The 25,521-nt window shown below is 31.9% G+C and overlaps 1 protein-coding gene across 1 annotated transcript; it reads right to left on the bottom strand.

Moving 5' to 3' along the window:
• Window positions 1-233: 233 nt before the first annotated feature.
• Window positions 234-4,989, bottom strand: LOC131660989 (ubiquitin-like modifier-activating enzyme 5). The gene is made up of 14 exons (XM_058930374.1): window positions 4,785-4,989; window positions 4,537-4,605; window positions 4,342-4,455; window positions 3,240-3,368; window positions 2,694-2,762; window positions 2,418-2,570; window positions 2,284-2,320; window positions 1,745-1,827; window positions 1,583-1,657; window positions 1,260-1,334; window positions 1,030-1,116; window positions 788-903; window positions 554-600; window positions 234-453 (listed from the first exon to the last, which is right to left on the bottom strand). The coding sequence occupies exons 1-14, from the start codon at window positions 4,872-4,874 to the stop codon at window positions 314-316; spliced, it is 1,284 nt and encodes a 427-aa protein (XP_058786357.1). The 5' UTR covers window positions 4,875-4,989; the 3' UTR covers window positions 234-313.
• Window positions 4,990-25,521: the final 20,532 nt, after the last annotated feature.

Raw genomic sequence — 25,521 nt, 5'->3', positions numbered from 1 at the left:
TATTCAATAAACGCATGAATACATTTCAATTTTTTTTTAAGGGCATACGAATAATAGCACCCATCATCAGGGTGCCAGGTTTAATTTTTGGGTGGCCGGTTAAATCTTCTAAACTTTTGTTCATATGGGGTTGAAGATTGCATGCATCCTTTTGGCTGTCAATGTGGCCAAGTAGTTTTAACATGTGAATTGTTTTGCAAAACTTCCAAATAAAAGAGATGAATCCAAAACAATTAAGTTAAACCTGTTTGCCTGAAGTATTAAAATCCAAATGTTTTCTGTATACTTTTTTTGAAAAAAACTATAACTGACACTATGCAGAATTAATGGCTTCAAGTTGCCTTCTTAGTTCATCAAGGTCGTCATTGTCATTGATTGGAGCTTCAGGAGTAACTGGGTTCTGAAATTCGTCCGCAGTTGGGAGTTCATGAGTGAGACCTTCAGGAAGGGCATCTGTAGATATGGGGCCAGGAGGTTAATAGTTTAAAAACTATTTGTGCATGAATAATAAAGTTAAAAGAAACTAGAACCCTAAAAACAATAAAGTAAATACCTGGACTTATGGTATTGGTACCGTCAGGCTCACAATCATCAACGACGCTGAAAATTTTAACAAAGTCATGAGTAAATGCATAGGCTAAAATTGCAAGACAACAAAACTATTTGATATTAGATGTCCACCAGATTAATGATTATATTCATTACATCTATATAATATAGCAGATCACATAGCTCTTGCGTAAACAAAACGACGTATATATAAAAGGTATAAAAGATCATTAAGCACCTTATATTCCATTCGTTATCATCATGCAATGGACCTTCTTCAATTGAGGGTCCTTCAGCCTCCAATTTTGCTTTTGCCGCAGCATCTCTATCTGGCTTTGCAAGGATGTACTCTCCCTACACAATATTATATAATCACACATGATACTTTTTCAAAAAAATTGTAATAATCACACGGGATAATACGCGACTTTAATCATAAAAATCAAATGCTTGCAACATGGGCTTGACTAAAGTCCTTACCTGTCTTTTTAAGCAAGCTGCATTTGAACATTGAGGGTTTGGCTTCATTTGCATAGTTGGGAAAAAATCCTTAAGAGAGTTGTATCCCTACACATACAAGAAAACAGAAACAGGACGTCATCATCAGACTATTTCTATTCTCAATCTTTAAAAAAAAAGGGGAAGGAACAATCCGCCGTTCAATGAAAAAGAGAATAAATGGGGTGTTTCAGTTCTAGTGCAGTACTTACCAAATAAGGAGAGACTTGACCAAAACCTAACAAGAATTTTAGTGTGTTTTGGATAAGAAGCCCGGCAATAACCCCCTGGAAAGTCAAACACAATTTTCGAGTCCAAATCACATAACCATAAAAAAGTGTACTTATTTTCTCAATATTAAAAGAGACATTAAATAAGCCACAAAAAATCATAAATGCCAAGTCATGCGAGTGTTTATTTAAACAGTTTTGTCCTTTTATATTTAGATAAGCTACTTGATTCAAGTATTATAAGATTAATAGATTCAGATTTATATTAAATTTTAATCATAAAAGGACATAGTATTGTAATTCACCATGGTGGTTGGTAAAGATGCAGCACAAACCCCTTCACGCTTGAGTGTACGCTCATCAATCCCAGATGCCACAACCTAAGAGGAAAAACATAATTATCTCCCTTTGAGGCATTACATCGATAATTATGATTCATACCCAATTTCAAATGAAAACAGACTTACAAGAGGAGGAGCGCATGCAAAACAGGCAGTTTCGCCAGGAATAAGTAACTGAATATGACCAGAAACAGCATCCTCAGAAACACCTGCTTGAATTTTATCCACATGAGTTTCTTCATAAGTATACTTTCATAGAGACATGTATACCTAACATGAGAATTGGCAATGCATCTAGCAGAATGCACAAGCACAATTCTCTTTGTATTTGATAAGTAATTCACCTTAAGATAGTACCAAACACCCAAAAAATATTTAAAAAATAAATGTTCGAGCTAAATGTTCACAGATGTATCCACTTGTCAAGGTATGGATACTTTCAACGAGGAAGAAATCATCTGTCAATTACATTTTCATTTACATTATGAAATGTTTTAAAGAACCAAGTCTATTCTAGTATACAGAGTAAGTTATATCACATGTTATTTTCACATTATTTTTCTGTACACATCATTATGAATGGTTGAGAGCCAATATTAAGCATTTTATCTTTATTAAGATACAAAAACCAAGAGTTTTATCACTTTCAAGAAAAGAATGCTTACCCGACTCCAACCATGTCTGGCTCAGTTCATTACAAGCCTGCAGTATGTATAGGAAGTTGGTTACATACAGCAATCTCTTAGCAGAACTAAAAAGAAGAGAATAGAAAACTTAAATTATGTTAAATAATAAATACCTGGTTAACAGCCATTCTTGCTTCATAATTATCTACACAGCTTAAGACAAGATCCACGCCATTACCTTGTTTATCAGGACAAAATGACTTATTTTTCAAAGAAGACATAAAGGTTTCAAAACCATCAACTGTTGTGATATTCAGTGTATAGCTCTAAATGAAAAGAAAATGGGAATGTATCAGCACAGAAAATAAAAAAAATTCAAGATTCATATAAGTAACATGATAGGCATATTGAATGAGTCACAGAGGACACAAACATTAAAAAATACTTACCTCAAGCAGAACGTCAGGATTTATATCTGAAAGTGTTTGTACAGCTGCATCTGTCTTTGTCATACCAGCCTGAAAAGCCAAAAAATCACTTTACTTCTGGAAGCTTTTATATGTAAAATATATAATATAATATAATGCGGTCAGCACATAAGTCTAGATCAAAATTTGAAATTGTAACTTTGTGTGCAAACTATGAATAGAAAATATATAATAGAAGTTTGTGTGCAAACATATAGGGCTTCTCCTTGAATGAATTCAAAAGACTCATGTTTAGAATTGATAAATGTATACAACAACAACCACCAAGGTCTTCTTCACCTATCAGGTAAGATTTGTTGTATAGATTAAACAATGTCATAACATCTAGTCAAATTTTGAATAGGAAATAAAAAAAGTATACAACTTTTTGCTTTTGTGAAAATAGAAGTACACAACAGCAACCACAAATGTCTTTGCCCATTATGTGGGATCGGTTACATAGATCAAAAGATACCATCATATCCGTTCATATTTTAAAGACAAGAAAGTGAAAATTTGGGAACTCACTTGATCAGGACGAAAGAAGAGCCTATTCATGTTTGCAAGTTCCACTTTGTCATAATCATACAACAAAAGTCGACCTATGCCACATCTTGTCAGCATCTCAGCAGCTACACTTCCTACACCACCAACTCCCTGTGATTACATAAGAATTGGCAAAAATGAGAACTTATTTATCAGCAAAATGTGAAACAAAAACCTAAAGAATTTGCAGAAAATTCTTAAAAAATCAGAACTACCCGTTCTCCTAGTTTTTTTTTTTTTTAAAACAATAATCTACTTTCTAAGTTTATGACCAAAAAGATAAATAAAGAATCTTAAACCTTTCATAAACTAGTATGCCAAGATCATAAACTCTTCGTACGAATTATCTTAATATATAGAGTATTGTGCTCCTTGCTCTCAGTATTAAATCTCAATTGGAGTGGGCATGAAATGGTTTAAGGATTATAAATTCGTGCAGAGATTTATGTGATTATATCTATCTCCATTATCAAACATGGGAAGTAAGTAATCAAACCTAAAAGCTCTGAAGTATAAATAAAACTTAGATATCCAGCGGTTTGAATAATGATACTGTGATTCGGTTTTTGCTAATGTCAACAAAGTCTTTATATCAAAATCGAAAGATTGATATCACATCAATGGTTAACAAATACAAAGTAACAAACAAATTTTAAGGTCCACAAATCCAATGACATATAATTCTACTTTCATTTCAATAAAAACGACCATAAATTAATAAGATTAAGACTAATGCCGCTAATCACAAGTTGTCTCCCAGATAAATTTGAAATTCAATGTCCTCCAATCATAGAATTTGCTTTCTAAGATTAAACATTAAAATAAATGAGTACCTATGAAGCACGGACACAGACACCGACACGAGACACGACACCGGTAATAATTTGGAAAAATGAATAAATTCAACGTAATCACAAATGTCAGTGCCGTGTCGGTGTCCAACATTGACACGGAGACTCTACATAGATGAGTACTTCAGCATTATGCTTGCATCAGCGAGTGAACAATTTATTTACATGCACATCACATCACATATTTCATTCTACAAAAGTAAGTAAAAGTACAAGAGGAGATTAGTACAGACAACTATGGCAATGGAGAAATTCCTTATCCGTTCATAATCCTCCACAATTCCCATCCTCTGAAGCGCCATAAGCCGGCTGTAGGGATTACTGTCAACAACCTCAGCACTCATATCCTGCTCAACACAGTGGCAACAATTCAATTCAGTAAAAATGCATCAAATCAAAGAAAACCAACACACTAATGCTTAACTAACCTTAACTTTGGCACGCCGAACAGGTTCAGCCCTAACAAGATCAGCAATATGCTCAACACGCGATTGAATCTTCAAATCAAAAGATACAAATCGAATCAGGTCAATTCAAGCCAATGCTAAGCAGAAATCATTATACATTATAGATCAATGTCATTATCATAAAAGAAACGATCGATTCATTCAGAAAAATGCAAAATAAGTTAGTGATCAATCATGCAGAATTCGAAGAAGAGAAGAGACGAAATTACCTTGTGGAACGCATCACGGAGAGATGGATCTGGAAGGGATTGATTGAGAGATTGAAGATCGGCGATCAAGTCATTGAGCTCGATCTCCATCTCTCAATGTCTTTCTGTGGATTTTCAGATAACTTGAATGTGAAATTGAAGTTGAAACTGAACTGAAGGCAGCTTTTTGTTCCTTCTCCGATAATGCTAGCATATATTTTCTTCCGTCGCGTTAGTGTCCGGTAACGTTAGTTCATTTTCGGGTCGGGTCGAATTAAATTGGTCTGTTTTGGATTATATGTTAATATGGGCCGTTCTATTAGCCCAAATGTGTGGACTAGCTGTGCTATAAGAGAAATGTTATTCCCACCACCTGCTTTGACATCCTCATTTATTTCTCTTCTTAACTTTCTCCATTCAAACACATTATCACTACCAGTTTTCTTCCATGAATACCACTTCTTATCCAAAAATTTGGATGAGTTTAAGAACGTGAAAATGGTGGAGGGGAAGGTGATGATTCTTGAAGTTTTTTTTAACAAAAAAATCATAATTTGTTACCTAAAAATATTATTTAGACTTGTCATGCATCAATATAAAGTTATAGATACGTTAATATCACAATAGGCATGAGGTTTTTTTTCCTCCTAACTATGAGGGCATATAAAGTAGAATTAATTGGAAACATCTTGATGTTTTTAAACTCAGGACCAATTCTGGAATGACCCTAATTAACACAACCCAAATACATTGTAGATCATTGATTAAGAAAGTCTACAATTCAAAATTCGTAATAAGTTCAATAGTAAGATCCAAAGTCACAATATTTGAGGTGTTTACCTCGACATATCATAATACACAATTCCTTGATTCACCTTCAAGTTCTTTCCTACAAACTTACACATTTATTAATCAAGTATTTAGAACCAATGTCGTGCCCCCACAATTCCGAACTATATGGAGGAACTCTAAATTAGATAGTTTCCATTACTTCTCTCAAAGTCTATTACGATAACAAGTTCATACTTATTCATTGATGATCTCAGAGATCGCCTCAATAAAAATAACAATTGCACGAAGCGTATGAGCGACCAACTACTCTAAATATGATACTCACTTCTATGTATGATTACACAATCAATTTACTCTCTTTTAGGTGTTATCACATCTTCTTACTTGGCAAAAGAGTTGTAGGTACACATCTTCCCTATCAAGAGAAACAACACTATGAGTAGGGATGTAAATTGATATCCGTGGAGACGGATAGTATGATATTCGTGACGATCTCATTGGATAAATATAATATATGTATTCGCCCCATAACCGTGCGTGTATCCGCTAAGTAGATAATCTGCGGGTTTTTAGGTACCCGTAGATATTTACAAATATCCAAGGATGACATTTTTTATTTGATTTTTTTGAAAAAAAAATGTTTACAGCTTCTTTTAAAGACACAAAAAGTTTTTATCACTTAACCTTTATACAATTCACTCTCAATTTAACAACAAAATTTCATCACATTAATTTTCTTCTTTTTCACCAAAACATATTAACATCCAAACATAATATTCATACATTTTATTTTTACCAAAACAAATGAAAGATATTGTGATTGTGAGTTATGGTGGAAGAGCGGACGATGTAGGAGTAGAAAGGAAAGCACTAGTTGGAGGGAGAAAGAATGGTATTTGTTGGCTGGACTATGGAATTGTTGAAGTGAGGTATGAAGTATAGAAGAAACTTAAATATGAAATGACCAAATATAAGGTGCCATAGACAAAAAAATTTACCAATCATATTGAAAAGTTATATTTTGAGAAAGAGGATATCCCAAAATAGCTCTATGATGTGCATCAAACACCTTCATCATATTGTTAGCAAGGTGCCTAGTAAATCTCTTACGAAGAAAATGACTCATGTTCAACAAGTTACTTTTCATGTTTGGAATATACAACACATTAGTAATGAATGCTTGATTTTCTTGTCTTTCTTTTATCAAAATACCATCATCTCCACTAATAGAATGGTTATGTTCTTAGTGAATATTATCTTTATCTTTCTTGAATCATCAAAATTAACTAGCCATTCGCGATGACTTGTCATGTGATTTGAATAAACTATATCAAAATAATAGCCATCTATGCTTCTAAGTTCATCACTTATTGTATCTATGAAGAGGGTATGACATAAGTCAGAATCACTTTCAACCTGAGGCATATGTGTGTCATTGATAGTTATAACATTGAATGTTCTTTTTGTTTATTGGTTTATATCCCTTCATATCTTAATGAATGTTATTGTCTATTGAAGAAGATTCAAGTTGATCATCTTTCTTGTAGTTATCCTGCTCAGAACCCCCTTTCTTGGACTTGTCATTTCCATTCCACTTTGAATCATCAACTTTCATGGATGTTTAAGCCTACATAGCTTGACCAATCATTCTTTCTTTGGTTCTAATCAATATTAGAGAGAGTGTTAGGGTAACACCTATAGTAGAAAAGATGATGGAAAATAGACTTAGGTGGTTTGGGCATGTAGAGAGAAGATTTATAGATTATGTGGTAAGGAGAGTAGATCATATGAATAGAAGTCAAATATTAAAAATTGAAGAAGACCTAGAAAAACTAGAAGAGAAATTATTAAGAAAGATCTCGAGATTAACGATTTGGATAAAAGTATGGTTTTGGATAAAACACTATGGAAAAAGTTAATCCACGTAGTTGACCCCGCTTAATGAGATAAGAATTGGTTGTTGTTGTTGTTGATGTGGTTCTTTCCACCACCCTTTGTTCGCATGCTTCCAAAGAATATTGTAGTTCCCCAACCTTCATGATGGACACAATTTTTTTATTCCTCAATTGTGATTGTAATATAATTGAATTTGGAGGATAAAGTGTATATCATTTTGTTCACCATGGTTTGATCAAAAACAACTTCATTATAACTCTTTATTTGATTAGTCACATATGTGACCCGATTAAAATGCTCAATGGTGTTCTAATTGTTTTCCATATGCAATAATTCATTTTGTCTTATCAATTTTTTTAAAATTAACTTTCTTGAGTTTATCATCACCAACATGATCTTTCTAAGAATTTCTAACACCTTATTTAGTGAAGAAACATTCTCATTTTTCTAAAAATTCACAATATCAACACATTGATGGATGAAGAATATTGTCTTAAAATCCTCCTTCTTTGATTCTTTATGGGCACTAACCTAAATATCGAATGCATTATTAGTAAAATATGGTAGACTTGTTTGTACTACATCCATCGCATCTTAGAATTCAAATATCTTTATTTTCTTGTTTCATCCATCTCAAATCTTATTGTCAAGAATAAAGAGATTTCCACTAAAACTGATTCACTTAACAAATAAGTACAAATAACATCAAATCTTGAGTGCTTTTGAAACTCAATAGTTTGAGATTCTTGATATTACTTATTAGACCTATACTCAACATAGAAGAGAAAAGGAGAAAGATTTATGAATTTGTTTGCACTTCGACTTATTGTATTATTGCATATTCATTCACAAATGATTACAAGATGACTTTTACAGACTATTAATCGGACTTACAACCGCTAACTAAGTCCAACGATCTAACCAACTTAATTAATTAATTAATTACTTGAATAAAAATTAACTTCATTAATACATTTTAGATTTGAATTTCAATTCAACCAATATACCGATTAAAAAAAAAAATTAATTTTCAAATTGCTTTCACTTACAATTTCAAGATTAAAAATAAAGTCTTACTCATTTATTATTATAAGTGTACTATCTACTATCTTTCATACAAAATGCGTGGATATAGCATAATCCAACCGTAGAATGAGGACTAGGTGGGCACACCTAAACCAAAACGAGTCAAGCCATACCCCATCTTATACAATCTACCCAAATCTCAAAAACAAGTATCAACCATTTTATTTGGTTGGTATGATATACTATCTTGTTTCCCATCTTAATTTCCTCATAGAAAAAAACAGATATGTACTCGACAACTTTCAGTCTTATCCCCATACATAATGCAGTCCACATCAATGATGGTTAATTTGCTCTATTATGAGATTGAAAAGTTGAACTCTCCAATTGGTAGAAGAGAGGAGAACACGACTTAGGAGCCCACAATGCAAATCGATATGCATGTACCACGAATACGGTCCACTAAGCAATATTTACGGAAAAAGAAAATAATAATTGATCTTATAGTCTTCATACGCTACCTAACTCATCTCCCTCCATTTTTCTTTCTTGTCAATTTTTGTGTTAAATGTTCAACTCTACTTATAATAGTATCTAAGAAGTTTGTGTATTTATTATATTCAATCCTTTTCATTGTATTAAAAATGCACTATCATGTTTTATAGTGGGCTTGCATCACCTGCTGAAATAGTTAACCATTTCTTTATGTTCTTGTGAGATGATATTTACGCTAACACTACTTCTGCATGTAGTTACAAAATTTCAATTATATATATTGCCTTCTCTTGTTTTTATTGAAAATGTTGGTTGTATTATAAAATGAGTTAATTAGTAGAAAAGATGACTAGAAAAGTTTGTAAAAACAATTGAATTTAGAGGAAAGACGTCTCGTTTTTTATGTTGTTATAAAAAGGAAACTTGTTCTTTATTTGATTGAGAAGTGATGATTATTTTTTTCAAAAAATAAATGATGATAAATTGGATTGATCAGCGTGGATAATGTGTTGGAAACAAGTTTTAAGAAGTTATCTAGTCATATTGGTATTTGAATTTCACTCTTTTTATATAGTTCAGTTGTTGGATACTACACATAGAACGTCACCAGTACCCATGGTATCACTAGAATCCACTTTGAATTTGACACGAAATTCAATTTTAAGTTAATTCAGAGTTGCATTTAATTTTAGGAGATTCCTTAATGCACAATATACATTATTAGCGTACCGCATAAAAATACACTTATGTTCTTAGGTTATGAAGACATATTTTCAAACACACTAAATTTCTAAATCAATGGAAAGAATTAATTGAAAAATACACCTACGTACATCTTACATATATGCATCTCCGGACATAACAAAATTTAGTACAATTCGAAAAAGTCTCTAACTCCATGTAAAATTATTCTAGATATACATCTCCGTAAAGTTTACGTAGATGCATATCTCCGCACGCTCTTCGTTCAAATACGTGTCAGAAGCCCTTCACCTTCATTTACTCAGACTCTCTCAAAATATAATTTTATCAAATTCTCTCAAACCCCATTTTCTCAAAACTCTGTAAAACCACATTCAAGCAACATCAAACAACATCAATCAACTTCAAACATCCAACTTCAAGCAACAACAAGCAACTTCAAGACAGTGTTTGTAAGCTTTTTTCTCTTTATTGAGTTTAAGTATAAATGTACAGAAGTTGATGTTTAGGCTATGAAATAGAAAGATTTTATATTTTTGATATCTTACACCTAATTAAAAATGAGTTAAATAGGTATTTTTTTTACGATCAATGCATTGTTTTTGATGATTTTAGGGGCTGCATTCTATCATTGACGGTGACTATAGTTGTAGGAAATTCTAGAGATGTATCTCCAAAATTTTGCAACATTTATCCAGAAACCGAAGACGCATCTCCGTAATCAGTCTATTTGCAATGTTTTACCTTATTTGGAACATAACAACAAAAATAACAATAAACAAAGTACAAGCAACACAAAAATAACAAAAAAATGAGTGAGAATAACCTTCAATATATTAGTGGTGTAAAGAATGTGAGGGTAGATCAAAGCACGCAACAACAACAACAACATTCAGTTACACAACAAATCATAATCAAATTATTCTCACTCAGCACCATGAATAATTCACACCAACATCCCAAAGCTTATATGTATGCAATGTGACTCACGACTCGACACCATGCATGTGGTGCCAACTCAACAATGGTTCCTTTTCAAACCGGGCCCCCTTATGAACCTTGAGTCCCCTTTTAAACTTCAGACAAGTCACCCGCCGCCCTTCTGAACTTGTGATTCGTCTCTTTCACAACACGACATAATATGATGCATGACATATTATCAATGCAACAACAACACATTTACAGTTCCCCTTCTAAACATCATGCAAAATAGCATTAACATAGTTTCTCATTCTAAACAACCACCACAACACAATAATCACAATTAAGCACACATCACATAATTATTCACCAAGTCATTCTCATATTATTATTCAACAATTATCCTTTAAAATACATCACAAGTAAACACATTACTCATATTTTCATGTAGGTATAAAACCTCAAAATAATCGTAATAGGATAGTATTTCACTTCAGATACCCAATGCTTTGAAGCAAGAGCACCGCCCCTGCTTTGAGTCTTTCCACCATTATTCTTCTGCTGAAACTTATGTTTACCCTTACCATCTGGAACATCATACGAATTTGTGCGGTTCTAATTACCATTCTTCTTTTCACTAACACTTTTGCAATGAGTAGATCTTGCATGGCTATCTTCATCTTAAATGCGACACTTGTTAACTAGCACCGAGAATTGACAAATTTTTTGGTATCCGAAAAATTGCTTGATCTCGACAGGCAAGCCACTCTCAAACTTGACACACTTGGACCCTTCAGCTCTTACCCCGTTATAATATGGGCAGAAACTAGACAACTCCATAAATTTAGCAACATAATCTGCAATAGTCATGTTACCTTATTTTTGTTCAAGAAACTCGATCTCCTTTCTGCTACGAACATCAGGCGAGAAATATTTCTCCAGAAATGCAGTTCTGAACACAACCCAAGTAATCTCAATACCACCACTTGCCTATATTCGAGTTTTCCAAGATATGTATGAGGAGGCTTCGAATAGTGTACAAACATAAGGTAGAGAGCCGTACAATTTCTCCCTCACAATACGATTGCACAAAGGTTCAAATTTTAACTCTTGTCTTTTTACTTTAATTTTGAATGTACGCACATAACACACCCTAGAACTAGCATCGAGATGTGTGTTTTTTTTGTTGCATATGATATAGTCCTATTTGGATATTCAAAGGAGGATTTAAATAAGAGTTTGAAGATTTGGTGAAGATTCTTAGAGACATATGAATTTCGTCTCACCTGAAGAAAGGCGGAGTATATGAAATGTAATGTTAGCTAAAGGTGTTTCTAACCTACAAGGTGAAAATTGGAAACTATATCATACCATAAGTCACACTAGCTATTTAAATATCTTGGATTCGTAATACAAAACAATGGGGAAATATAAGGAGATGTAAATCATCGTATTTAAACTGATTGGTTGAAACAGAGGAGGGTCTTGTGTGACAAAAACTGCCGCTCAACCTGAAGTGAATTTTTTTTATCAAAAAGCTGTAAGACATACGATGTTGTACGAGACATAATTTTTGGCAGTTAAGAATCAATGGGAGAATAAAATAAGTGTAGTATAGATGAAGATGTCGTGTTGGATGTGTGGTAAGACTAGATGCAATAATATTATAATTGACAATATTAGATAGAGTATTGAGGTAACATCTATATTTAAAAAAGATGGTAGAAAATAAGTTTAAGTAGTTTGAGCATGTAGAGGGAATGCATGTAGATTATGTCATAAGGAGATACATAAAGATCTAAAAAAATCATAAAAGAAATTATTAAAAAAATCTCAATATTAACAAATTAGATAAAAATATGATATTTAAAAGAATATTACAGCGTAATTTGATCTATATAGTCGGCCTCATTTAATGAGATAAAAATTAATTGTTGTCATTGAGAGTCTATTTTTTTCGAATATATGTTTAAAACTAAATTACAATTTTACTTTCCAAAAGCATTTTGAAATATTGTATACTTCATATAATGATAGGGAGTCTCATTTGATTTAGTCCATCAAACTCAAAGCTAAAAGATAACTAAAGTTTTGATAAAGATGGTTCTGTCCATCATATCCAAAACAAATAGAGCACAAGGTGTTTGTTATGGTGACCAATATAGTCAATAATTATAAGGTCTTTATTCATCACCTTTGTAGACTTGACCATGAATGAGCAATCAAGTTTGTTCACAATTCATATAACTTGTTTAGCGTGCAAACCAAGGTGATTGCAAACTACTCCCACAAAGTTTCATGCTAGTCGGAGATCGATCATATCCAACACCATAAAACACTACTTTTTCATATATTACTTTTGAATATTGGTACCAAATACTTTTGCAAAATGCCTCAATATGAGAAACATTTGGCACAGACACACCCAATTTGTTACTATTTGGGTATGAAGCAAATTAAGTGACCAATCTTTTGTATCATCTCATGCCCTTTTATAGAGGATAGATCCAAGCCAAAGGGTATAGTATAGTAGTAGTACTAATGGAATCTAAAACTAAAGTGAACCATGCGTGTGAATAGTTTCATTGCCTTGTTTGTTTTACTATCATGAACGACAACAAAAAAGTCGTTTGGCTCAAGGTGGAAATACTTAGCAGGAAGGCATCCTCTCAAATCATTTTGGGTTCATTTTTCCAAACTTTGTATGTTTATTTTTATGGATGTATTAATAGATAAGGTTTTTTTTTTTTAATGTAATCATTTTTTAAATTATATTTTACTATGTTGAAAATTAAATATTTATAATTTAAAAAATGTTATTTATGTGGAGAGTGTGTTAAGAAATGTGGTTGGGCCTAACTCAACCCTACAAAATCGGCTTGTAGGGTGAGGATTGTCCCCACTTATAAGGACATGTCGAGGTCATATATTGTCCGATGTGGGACTCTTAACACACCCCCTCACGCCCAGGACTAGACAACTGGAGCGTGGAAATAAATGGTGGGTGGCCCGATAACGGAAACCATAGAAGGTGGCCCACCGGATCTTAAACGAGGCTCTTGATACCATGTTAAGAAATGTGGTTGGGCCTAACTCAACCCTACAAAACCGGCTAGTAGGGTGAGGATTGCCCCACTTATAAGGACATGTTCAGACCATATATTGTCCGATGTGAGACTCTTAACACACCATCTCACGCCCAGGATTAGACAACTAGAGCGTGGAAATAAATGGTGGATGGCCCGATAGCGGAAACCATAAAAGGTGGTTCACCAGATCTTAAACGAGACTCTGATACCATGTTAAGAAATGTGGTTGGCCCTAATTCAACCCTATAAAACCGGCTTGTAGGGTGAAGATTGTCCTCACTTATAAAGACATGTCGAGACCATATATTGTCTGGGACTCTTAACAGGGTGAGACTTTAACCTCTAACCTCATGGTGAGCAAAACAATCACCACTAGGCTACTTTTTTTATTTATTTGAATGAGATTGTGTTGCATTTTATTTAATCAATTATATATGATTACCATAACTAAATTTAAATACAGTTGCAGTAGATACTTTTCAATCATACTTTCAACCTCTTGATTTCCTTTTTCTTCATAAACTCAAAACAATTTTATGAAATAAATTGATTAACAAGTGATCATTAATGCTGTATATTGGCTAATTTTATAATTTAAACAACACTGCTAATGTCTTTCGTGAAATATTAATTCTGCAGCTTTGGTATTGCATTCGGTGCCAAGTTCAATTAGCTTCCAAGAGAGACCGATCATAATAATTAACAAGTATACATAAATTGATCATGAAATTTTAAGTTAAGTAATGAGAGATGTTGTCGTCCCAACTTTGAATGAACCTCCAAGATGTTGTCTAATCATACTTTTATGAAATCAAGAGGTTGAAAGGAATGTTTTAAAAATACTACTGGACATCAAATCCGCGAAGCTTTTGATTTAATATATAATTGGTTTATCTGATTAAATTTATGGTCGATTTATTTATTAAATAAATTGATAATATAAAACTAATTTTTGTTAAATATGTCACACATAATCATATATTTCTAACTTAATAAAATAAATATTTCAAAAATTAATTACAAACTCAATACAACAATATCAATAGTGTATATAATAATACAACATAATTATACACTTCATTTCAATTTTCATCTAAAAGTAATTTGAACAAATTAAAGAACTACAATAAAATAAACTAAAATTCAAACCAAAGGTAAAATAATAGAACATAATAATTAAAATAAAGTTCAAATAACTAAGAAAACCTAAACTAAAAGATAGAATACAAAAAATAAACAATACAATACATTTAATTAAACAATAAAACACAAATTCGAGTAAAACTTCGACAAACATATGATGGAGTGTGGTTGAAAAACTATAACGGGGTCACAAAATTTAGAAGTTTGTATGTTTGTAAAAAAACACATAATTCTTTTTTTGTGATTGGAGAATGTATGTTATGTTTTGATATTTACATATTAATTTTTTAAAAAAATAAAAAAATGGTCAATTTAATGATTTTTTTGAAACTGCCGATTTTATAAAACTGATCCCAATTCAATAGTTCCAATGGTTTTGGATGCTTCAATCTGATTTTTTCGATTCTACTCCAATTTTGACCCACTAGCGATTTTGAAAAGTTGACCCAACCAAATTTATCTCCACTTCACAGTCCAATCGATTGAACCAGCCAATTCAGTCCGGTTTTTAAATCATTGGTTGAAAGTATGATTAAAAGAAAAATATTGTGTTATATTTTATTTGATTACTAGAACCAAACAAATTTAAATCCAATTACAGTAGATACAGTACAAGTCCAAATAGCTTTTATTTTCAGTAGATACAGCGTCACAGGTTGATTGAATTTGCCTGGTTCTGGTCATCAAATATATCGATCTTGATTTGCAACAAAATTCATTTGAACAAATTAGCCTAATGGTTAGGTATTATTTTCCTCACCATGTGGTTGGGGGTTTAAATCTCACCCTACACTTATTTATGATTTTATAAATTATAAATATTTAATTCTTTAATATGATAAAATATAATTAAAAAAATTATTTCAAAAATAATTAATTTTAAATTTTAATGTAATTATATTAATATTTATTTATTTTATTTTTAAATATATTATTATTAGAATAAAAATTATTAAAAAAATTAATGTGTAATTTTAATTTTTTCACTTAAGTCATGTCACATCATCAATGCAGATGTCACATCATAAAAAGTAACACTCAAATTAAGTAAGGGACTAAAATTTCGAAAAACTTGAAATAGAGGGACCAACAAAACCAAATTTTAAAATAGGGGATAAAAACCTAAAAATATTAAATATAGGGGGACTAAAGTTGCAATTAAATCAAATAAATATCAGTCAAAAGACATAAAAGTCATACCTATTCAGGATGGAGATCTTTTTCCTTCCTCAAACACGACGGTTAAGGAAATTTAAAATTATAAAAATCAAATATGTCTTTGAAGAACTCCTCCCGAATGAAATAAGGAAGCTTAACCCACCAAAGAAAATCCAAAATTGCATGACCCTGATAGCTAGTTTATCGGCACATGTTATTTTTTCTCGGAATATATGAGTATAAACTCTGCTATCCGAAGATTCTTGCAGTTAAACCATTTGTTACTGAGGTTCTAAGGGATTAGTGATAATTTAATTAGGGGTTGAATGACGATCTGATAGTCATTCTTTATCCAAACATTGTTCCAACCTTTAAATGACGCCTTTTCTAGCGTTATCATAATGGAGATAAGTTATGCTCTAAAAAATATTTACCTCTTTGAGATTAAATGAGAAGGCTCCTAGGAAACCACCATGTTGATTTCTTGATATCCCCCCCCCCCACCTCAACTATTGTCATATCTCTGACTGAACCATACATGCTTATTTTTCTCCAAAGAACCATAATGATTTTTGGGGGATTTCAATTTCTTCACAAAATTTGTAAGTTAACAAGAATCTGATGCTCTTTCATACGGTTCGTAATCGAGCATTTGGAAAGAGATGGGTTAATCTTTGTTAAGGCCAAAATATTACCCACCGCGACATACATACTAGTTTTTATATTATTAAAGTGTATCTCATTTATCGTAATCCAAATTCGGTGGATCATGTAGGTCCAAGATAAAATGGTGGTATCTTTAAGCTTGGGATAACAACTTATAGTGATCATCTGCAATAGGTCATTTCTTGATTTCAATGGAGATAAGATATCAAACCTCTTAGTTATCTCCTTACAAATACCAGCTGCAAACAAACAGTCAAATAAAATGAAGAGAAATTTATGTTTGATATTTGCATAAACCACACATTAAGGCCATACTAAAACCCTTTTTGTAGATTATCATCACAAAGTATTTGCGCTTGAATGAGTATCCAAACCATGAAGGATGCAAATGGTGATATGAATCTCTACCCCATCAGCTTTGCCCCCTCAAGCAAAATTTGATTTTATAACCGGTATTTATGCACCTCTTTAGCAATTAAAAGACCATTACTCGATTGTGTCCAAAATGATTGGTCCTAAAGGTTCCCCCGTAGAATCAAGATTTGGGTAATTCTATAGGCAACTTTAAAGAAGTTATATGTGATGAATTTAGGGATGACCCAAGTTTCTTTATCAATCAAGTCCTCCACTTAGGTAGGCAACCTATTCATATATTGTAATGGGATATCAATAATCTGTATATGTGGCTTCCCTAACCAATTATCAGTCTAATAGTTTATATTTGCATCATTACCATATAACCATTTGGTATTCTCTACTATTCTTTTGTAGTAACGATTGATTACTATCCAGATAGATGATTTAATGTGATAAGGAGATAATTACAAGTATATTAGACTTTTAAACTGTAGCCCAATTCTTGTTAGAGGTTAGAAACTTCCAACAAAATGCAAGATCAGGGCTTTATTTAGATGTTTTTCCAATAAGAGACTATATCCTCCTTGCTCTAGTGGTTTGCAAACCTATTTCGAAGCCATCATGCAATTTTTTTAGATCAGGATGTCTTCTTCTGGATAAACCTTTTGAACCAAATATCTAGTTAGGAAAATACCTTTTCTGGCCACATGTAAACGTGGAAAGAATAAATAAACATATCCTGGATGATAGATTTCATTGATTGTATTCTCCCCATAATTGATAAAAGAGCACATGTCTATGATGCTAGATTGGTACTAATTTTGGGTGTTATACTCTGGAAGTGAATTTGTTTTTGTTTACCTTTGAATATTTGACAACCTAGGTAAGAGAATGGGATTTGGACCATGTGGAAACCCAATTAAGTAAGAATGTTATCTGCTCTTTACAAAGTCATTCTCCTTAGTAGAACCTACTTTTGTCCTTATTGATAATTAGACTTAATGTTGATCCATAATCATTGAAAATTATCAGAATCTTTTGAAGTGGTTTCTTATTTCCTCGATATAAAAGCATGATATCATTGACATACAACACATGAACTAGCAACCATTTTACCCTACACTTCTATTGGAAGGGAGTTCTCTATACAATGGAATGGATGTCTTTTATTCAATAAGATTGGATCCTACTTATGGATTCATACGGAAACAAGACTCCATGGGGAATGAGTCTGATAAGGATTCCACCACAAGTAAGGGTGGTTCATGGTGGACAATAATGATGACTGAATCGAGCAAACTAGCTCGAATTATGGCCTATATGGCCGAAACTCGAATAAGGGCGACCTTGGAGGTCAAATTTCGAAAAAAATTGGTTGTTGAAGCCAATCTAATTGAAAATAATAAAGCAAAGGAGATTGGTGAGAATCATATTTCCGAGTTGGTCGAAATAGGTAATTCGATAGTGGTTGAGGAACATGAAGACAAATTAGAAAGCCATAGACTTAAGTAATGATGAGCCTTTGGGAGTCGAAAAAGACCTAGTGGCTTCAGCCAAGAAGATGCAAGATCAATACCCGTTGGAGGAAATCGACTTAGGAGATGGAACAGTCCAAAGACCAACTTATATAAGTGCAAGGATTGATCCATGTCTGAAGATCCAGATGATCAAATTTCTTAAATAACTTAAAGATTTCTTTGCTTGGGATTATGAAAAACTGCCAAGCCTCAATCGATATTTGGTGGAATTAAAACTACCAATTTGACCTAATAAGATGCTAGTGAAGCAAACAAAAAGGAGGTTTGCACCAAAGGTAGTGTTGAAGATTAAAAAAATCATGAAAAGGTCTCAAGGAACAAATTCATATGAACTGCAAGGTATGTTGATTTGTTAGCAAATGTAGTCCTTGTTATTAAAAATAATGGGACTCTTAGAGTTTGTATTGACTTTAGAAATTTGAATGTCACAACTTCAAAAGAAGAATATTCAATGCCTATTGCTGATATGCTGGTTGAATCATTGGTAGGGTTTGAATATTTAAGTCTTTTTTTATGGTTACTCGAGTTATAACCAAATTTTTATTGTAGAAGAAGATGTGTCTAAAACAACATTTTGATTCCTGGAGCCTTAGGAACGTATGAGTGGCTAGTGATGCTCTTTGGTCTAAAAAGCTCATATTCTTCTATCAACGTGTTAATCTTAGATTATTTCACATCTTCAATATCCTGATTAAGTGTCAGAAGTGCATTCCACATTGATTTACCTATCTTACAATGCAAAATCAAATAATATACATTAACGCTCAAGGCGGAAATCAATATATTCCTCGATTTCAAATCATAAGAAGCTTTCTTAGTTTCTTCATTATCTCAATTCTTTTGGGAGTTTTATAGTTACAATATTGTCGGCAATGCTTTTTGGGACAAAAGGATTGATATCATCTTCAACAACAACCCAAATTTTTTTATCAACCGACATTAAGTGAACATACATGTTATCTTTTCACTACACATATTTTTGTCGTTGAATATGAAAACACTATGCACGTACCCTTCAGATCGTCCTTACTCGTATTCTCTACTTTTGAAATCATAAGACTTGAACAAAAGACTATCTTTAAGGTTCTTTTCATGGAAGAGGTAACATAAATAACTCTATTTCTATTATATAGAATAACACACCAAAAAACTAGCACCTAAAATAAACCATCACCTCCATCTAACCCAGAGGGTCAAATTTAACCTAGGGAATAAACAGACAATATGTTATTGAATGACATTGTAAACTATTTTTGACCATCTTCATTAGACATGGCAATAAAACCCAGACCCACGGGTAACCACCCGAACCCGCCTCGAAGTTGACGGGGAAAACCCGCTTTGACTGGGTTTGGGTTTTCCCCAATTAGAAAACATGGGGATGGGTCGGGTAATGGGGACACTAGTACCCACCCCGAACCCGTCCCCGAACCCGCCCCGCTTATTTTAATATGTACATATTATTATTTATATTTCATAATTTATATTATTAAATATGTGGCTAATGTTTTAATAATTTGATTTGTATTTATTATTTTAAATATCTTAAATATATGTATGAAATTTTTTGAGATTGTTTTATTTTGTTATTTATAATGTAATTTGATTTTTGAAAAAGTAAATATTTTTATTAAAAAAATTGATTTTACGAAATACATGGTGGCAGGGCGGGGATACCCGAACCCAACCCGAACCCGTTACGGACGGGTTTGGGTTTTAATTCCCCATCCCCGTTTGGGTTTGGGGCGGGTAACGGAGATTGATTGGGGATTCGGGTTTGGGCTTGAGGGAGGTAAAAACCGTCCCCGACCCGCCCCGTTGCCATGCCTAATCTTCATTAATTAAACTTTATACTATATACTAAAAACAAAAATGAATAGAAAATTAACAACCAAAATGATTTGAGAGGATGGATAGGTCGACTAGACCATTCTAACTTGCTTTTGGTTCTTTTGAAGCTCACACATCAAAGCATGCATGTGGAAGCAATTAGTGGTATAATTATGGCTCCAAGTATTTTATCTTACTTACACATATTTTGATAAACATCATTTGGAAGGTGGCGAGTTCCCTTCTTTCCTCTTTCTTTACTTGTCTCAAGCGTGCTGGAACCAAACAACTATGTGGGGTTTATTAATCAGTCTATTTTTAGCACAACCCCAACTTGTCATTTCATGCATTTGCATTATTCACTTTGCCTTAGCCCTTTTAGCCATACACATTTTAGATCTATAACTATAATCAAGGAAATTGGAATTTATCATATCAATATGTGGGATATATCTATTTGGCTCACTTGACATCTAATGAACAGAGATAAAAAAAGTATTGTACAACAACAATATATCATATAGTTTCTCTCTATAATTTTTTATAAAAAAATGATATAATTAAAAAACATTAAAGTTGATGCCGTTTAATAAAAATGTTTAGACATTAAATTTTACCCAAATAAACTCAGTGACATATCAAATATTTGAAATTTATTTTAAAAAATTACTTAGATGATCCATACAAAATAAAATTAATTTTATATAGTTGTATTAAAATATAAAATTAATATATTGAATTAAATAATAATTAAAGTAGTCATTTTCTACCGAAAAAATAAACTAATTGTGTGATCTATTTTCTTAAATATATTTAAATTGAAATTTTATATAAAGTTAAGCTCAAAAATTATGTACTTAAATTATTGCTTTATAGTTTAACGACAGTTTTATCATTTTCAGAAAAATATAACTATTTCTTCTCACTTTTTATCAACCAACAAAGAGAGAAGAAATCACAATTCATTCAATTCTATTTTTCTCTTTTTCAATTAATAAACATTATATCAAATTTATTATATTTTTTTAATTTTTATTTTTTGATACACTTTTTATTTATTTTCTCACTTCTCACTTTTTTTCTGTCAATCAAATATATTTTGATTAAGTCTTTCCTCCCAAGCAAGATGCAAAAAATATTTATTACAATTTCATGTAGTAGAGTACTTACTTTAAAAGCAATTTATAACGTTCAGAGTAGAAGCACATACTTGCTCACAACATACTTATTATAATAATAAGTATTGACTTTTGTATATAAAATAGTATATGCATTATTTGTTGATATACATTGTCTTATATTCTTATATAGAATATGGAATCCCATAACACTCTTCACGTTGTATGTTACTATCATTACTATGCAACGCTTGTTAGTAACTTGCCGCCGAAGATGATGATGCAAAAAAATATATAAAATGGAAGGAATAATATGCAACACGCAAGATGGTTATGATAGCGTGAGAGGATTCACATGTTATACAAAAAGACATGGATTTATTGGAAAAAAATACTAGTAGAAGTTAACATGATAATTTCTAGTGAGAATTAACCAAGTTTGGCCTAATAGAAGGTGTTATAGAATCTCATTACCATGTGAACTAGTTTGAATTCATACAAAATAGAAATTTCTTATGACTATAATTTTGATGAATAGTGTTGTTTTGTGTTTTGAAAAATAAAATTTGCGAAAGAAAAAATTAACGGAATGTGTTGCGTATTAGGTTGTTTTTTTAAGACGTCTCGTTGTACTGTCAATAATTACGTAAAGTAGTCGAGTTTCAACGACGTCTCCAGAATAAAATAGTCCGTTTAAAATAGTTACGATTATTACTTGCACGGAAACGAATCGTTCAAGAGATACACCTTCAAATGATGATTATACCATTCACAGTATATGGAATTAATCCAGTCTAAAGAAAAGAAATATTTTTAGATGAGAGAGAGATGCGAAATTTCAGAAATCTGATGTGTTTTTCAAAAGAAGTTGTTGAATCATAATTATATGAGAAATAACTCAACCAAGTGGAGCCAAATTCGCCAAATTCGTGTAGAAAGTGGTTGAGAAAATATAGGAAGTGGGAGAGGAACTAGTCATTCCGTTGCTAGAATTCTAGACATGAAATCCATGGTGAACGCCATGAGTTCAATCGTGACCTACGTGACCGTTGAAGGGGTCATGGCGAACGTCATGCCCCTGTGGCAAGTGCCACCAATTACGACACCTCTTTTGTTTCCTTTTTACTTGGTCAGTAATTAGGGAAGCCAAACTCATTTAACATTGAGTGACACATCATTAGTTAATAAATAAACAATGTTCAAAAATCAATTAGTTACTAATTATATTCAACCAATTCGGATTTCAGAAAATCAAGACCGAACTGAACTGAGTCGAGCCGGCCGGTTGGACGGTCGGCGGAACATGCTTGTGTGTCATGATGGCTTGGTGGTGTGTCCTCACTCCGTTACAAAATTGGATACCCCTTGGGACCCAACCCATTTGACCAAGTTAGAATATATATATATATATATATATATATATATATATATATATATATATATATATATATATATATATATATATATATATATATATATATATATATATATATATATATATATATATATATATATATATATATATATATGTTAAATTACTGTCAAGGTCCTTTAAGTTATTTAATTATAACAGGTTGGTCTTTTAAATTTTTTTTGTAACAACTTGGTCCTTTTGGGTGATATCTGTCTCCTTTTTCTCTCATTTTAATCATTTAGAAATGTTGATTTGTTGTGTTTTTGGAAACACTTCATCATTTTTACATCCCTCAAAATAATTGCATTCACAATTAACACATTTTCTCGGATAAAAAAGGATAATGGTGCACACATTTGATAACATAAAGGACCTAGTTGTAGCAAAAATAACATAAAGGACCAAACTATTATAATTAAATAACTTAAAGGACTTTGGGAGTAATTTAACCCCTATATATATATATATATATATATATATATATATATATATATATATATATATATATATATATATATATATATATATATATATATATATATATATATATATATATATATATATATATATATATTCTACTAATGTTTGTGTTTCCTTTTTTTTTTTGACAAAATGTTTGTGTTTCCTTCTATGTAGGACTAAAATGAATTATTTCAAATTCACTTTCATATAAGTTCTTACTTGTGCAGAATACCTCATTTCAATTCTCACTCTAAATTGGCATCTACCCAGATTTTCCAACAAAGAGTCATCTTGTTTGTTTGAGCTTTGTAACATTTTAACGTTGTTAGTAATTTTGTTTCATCAATTTACTAAACATTTGCAATATTTATCAAATATATAATCTTTGTCATAAAAATACCAATGTGATTGTTAACATAAAATGACACTAGTTCGAACCCCCTCATAATTTATTTAATGTTCTCTCGAGTATCTCACGAACTATCTCCAATAATCATAGTATCACCAGAAAACTGAAGAGTTTCAAAATGAATGTCTTCATTTATTCTAAAAGGATGAAGTCCCTTTTAAAAATAGAATCATTCATTAAGTCGGCCAAAATCTTTAACTGCCAACAAGAACAAAAAAGAAGACAATGGATCCCCTTATTTGAATTCTCTACAAACCTCAAAATCTTTTGTTGGACTTCAATTAACCAAAACAAAAAATCTGCTAGTGAACATACACCCCTCCATCCACCTCTCACCAAAACCCATCAAACCCATGAAACTTCTAAGATAATTATAAGAAACACTATCATAAGCCTTTTCAGAATCAATTTTTAAAAGCAATCAATCCTTCTTAACTCTCTTAGCATATTCCACTATCTCATTGATCACTAGCACTTCATCAAGCATTTGTCTTTTTAGACAAGCGATGATTGATTTCTAAAAATCATAGAAGGATTACTCTTCTCAGTCTAGATTCAAGTTTTTTTACTATAATTATGTATAATATAGAAACCAAACAAATTGGCCTGAAGCCACTTTCCTATTAAAGGGTTTCTATCTTAGGGATCAAGATAAGAAACCTCGTACTAATAGCTTTAGGTAGGTGTATTTGCGGTGCGATATGAGCGGTTTTAACGTAAAAAACATCTGAACCGTAAGAGAAAAAAGTGTGCGGTTCAGTTTGGTTCAGTTGGATTTTAGAAATAAAACTAAACCAAACCAGACCAATGCGGTTTAGGTTGATTCAGTTTTTTTATAAAAAAATATTGAGCCTTACATACTCATATAGATGACAACATAATTTTGTATTTAGTCATTTATGTGTTATCAAATAACAACAAAATTCATCATATTAAAATAACAATTTTCCATTTAATATACAAAAATAAGATTAGATAAAAGTGGAATAAAAAACATAAAATAGTAGCATAAAACAATATGAAAAACATTATAATGAAATAGGAAAGAAAAAAAAAGATGAAAGGTTAGAGAAGATGAAAAAGAAAGAGCAAAAGAGATGAAATATTAGATAAAAAGAGGAACATTACAAACGTAATTGAAAGAGAGAATAGTAGAATAAAAATAATAAGATGAAAAATAAAGAACTTAAAAGATGAAAGACTAGAAAAGAATAGGTGATATGTACTTAGAAAAGAAGATGAAAAGAATGCGCAATACCGCTAGGAGAGATTTAAGAAGACTTAAACTAAAATCTTAAGTGTGAGGAAGAGAAAATCATTTGTAATCGTAAGGCTAAGGCATAATAAGTTTGAATTTAGGTTAGATATATGGTAAGTGAAATTTAGGGGTTGTAACATAATGCGGCTTGGTTCAGTTTGGTCCGGTTTGTAAAATACAAACCACAAACAGAACCAAACTGCGCGGTTAGTTAAAAAATGACTCAAACACATCTGAACCAAATGTGGTTTTATACGGTTTCGGTTTGTTTTGGTTCAATTATACGGTTTTTTATTGAACCAGTTTGGTTTTGAACACCCCTAACTTTAGGTAATCTGGCATTGGAATGAAATACATTCACATAGGCAACCAAATCATCTTTAATAATATTCCTGCAAGATTTGTAGAACCCCATATTAAATTCATCCGACACCATACTTTTATCTCCCTCGCTCAACCAAACCGCCTCTTTAATCTCTTGTAA

The sequence above is a fragment of the Vicia villosa genome, linkage group LG3 (assembly GCF_029867415.1).
Source record: "Vicia villosa cultivar HV-30 ecotype Madison, WI linkage group LG3, Vvil1.0, whole genome shotgun sequence".
NCBI classification, from domain to species: Eukaryota; Viridiplantae; Streptophyta; class Magnoliopsida; order Fabales; family Fabaceae; genus Vicia; species Vicia villosa.
This window is presented reverse-complemented; position numbering and strand designations above follow the sequence as displayed.

What these genes read in the sequence shown, in the direction of transcription:
- LOC131660989 (XM_058930374.1), bottom strand. Translation starts at nt 4,874, where the DNA reads ATGGAGATCGAGCTCAATGACTTGATCGCCGATCTTCAATCTCTCAAT. An exon ending in ATTTCTCCATTGCCATAGTT is followed by an intron (nt 3,369 to 4,341) that starts GTCTGTACTAAT and finishes ATGTAATCACAG; the next exon opens with GGAGTTGGTGGTGTAGGAAG. An exon ending in CCAGACATGGTTGGAGTCGG is followed by an intron (nt 1,828 to 2,283) that starts GTAAGCATTCTT and finishes AAATTCAAGCAG; the next exon opens with GTGTTTCTGAGGATGCTGTT.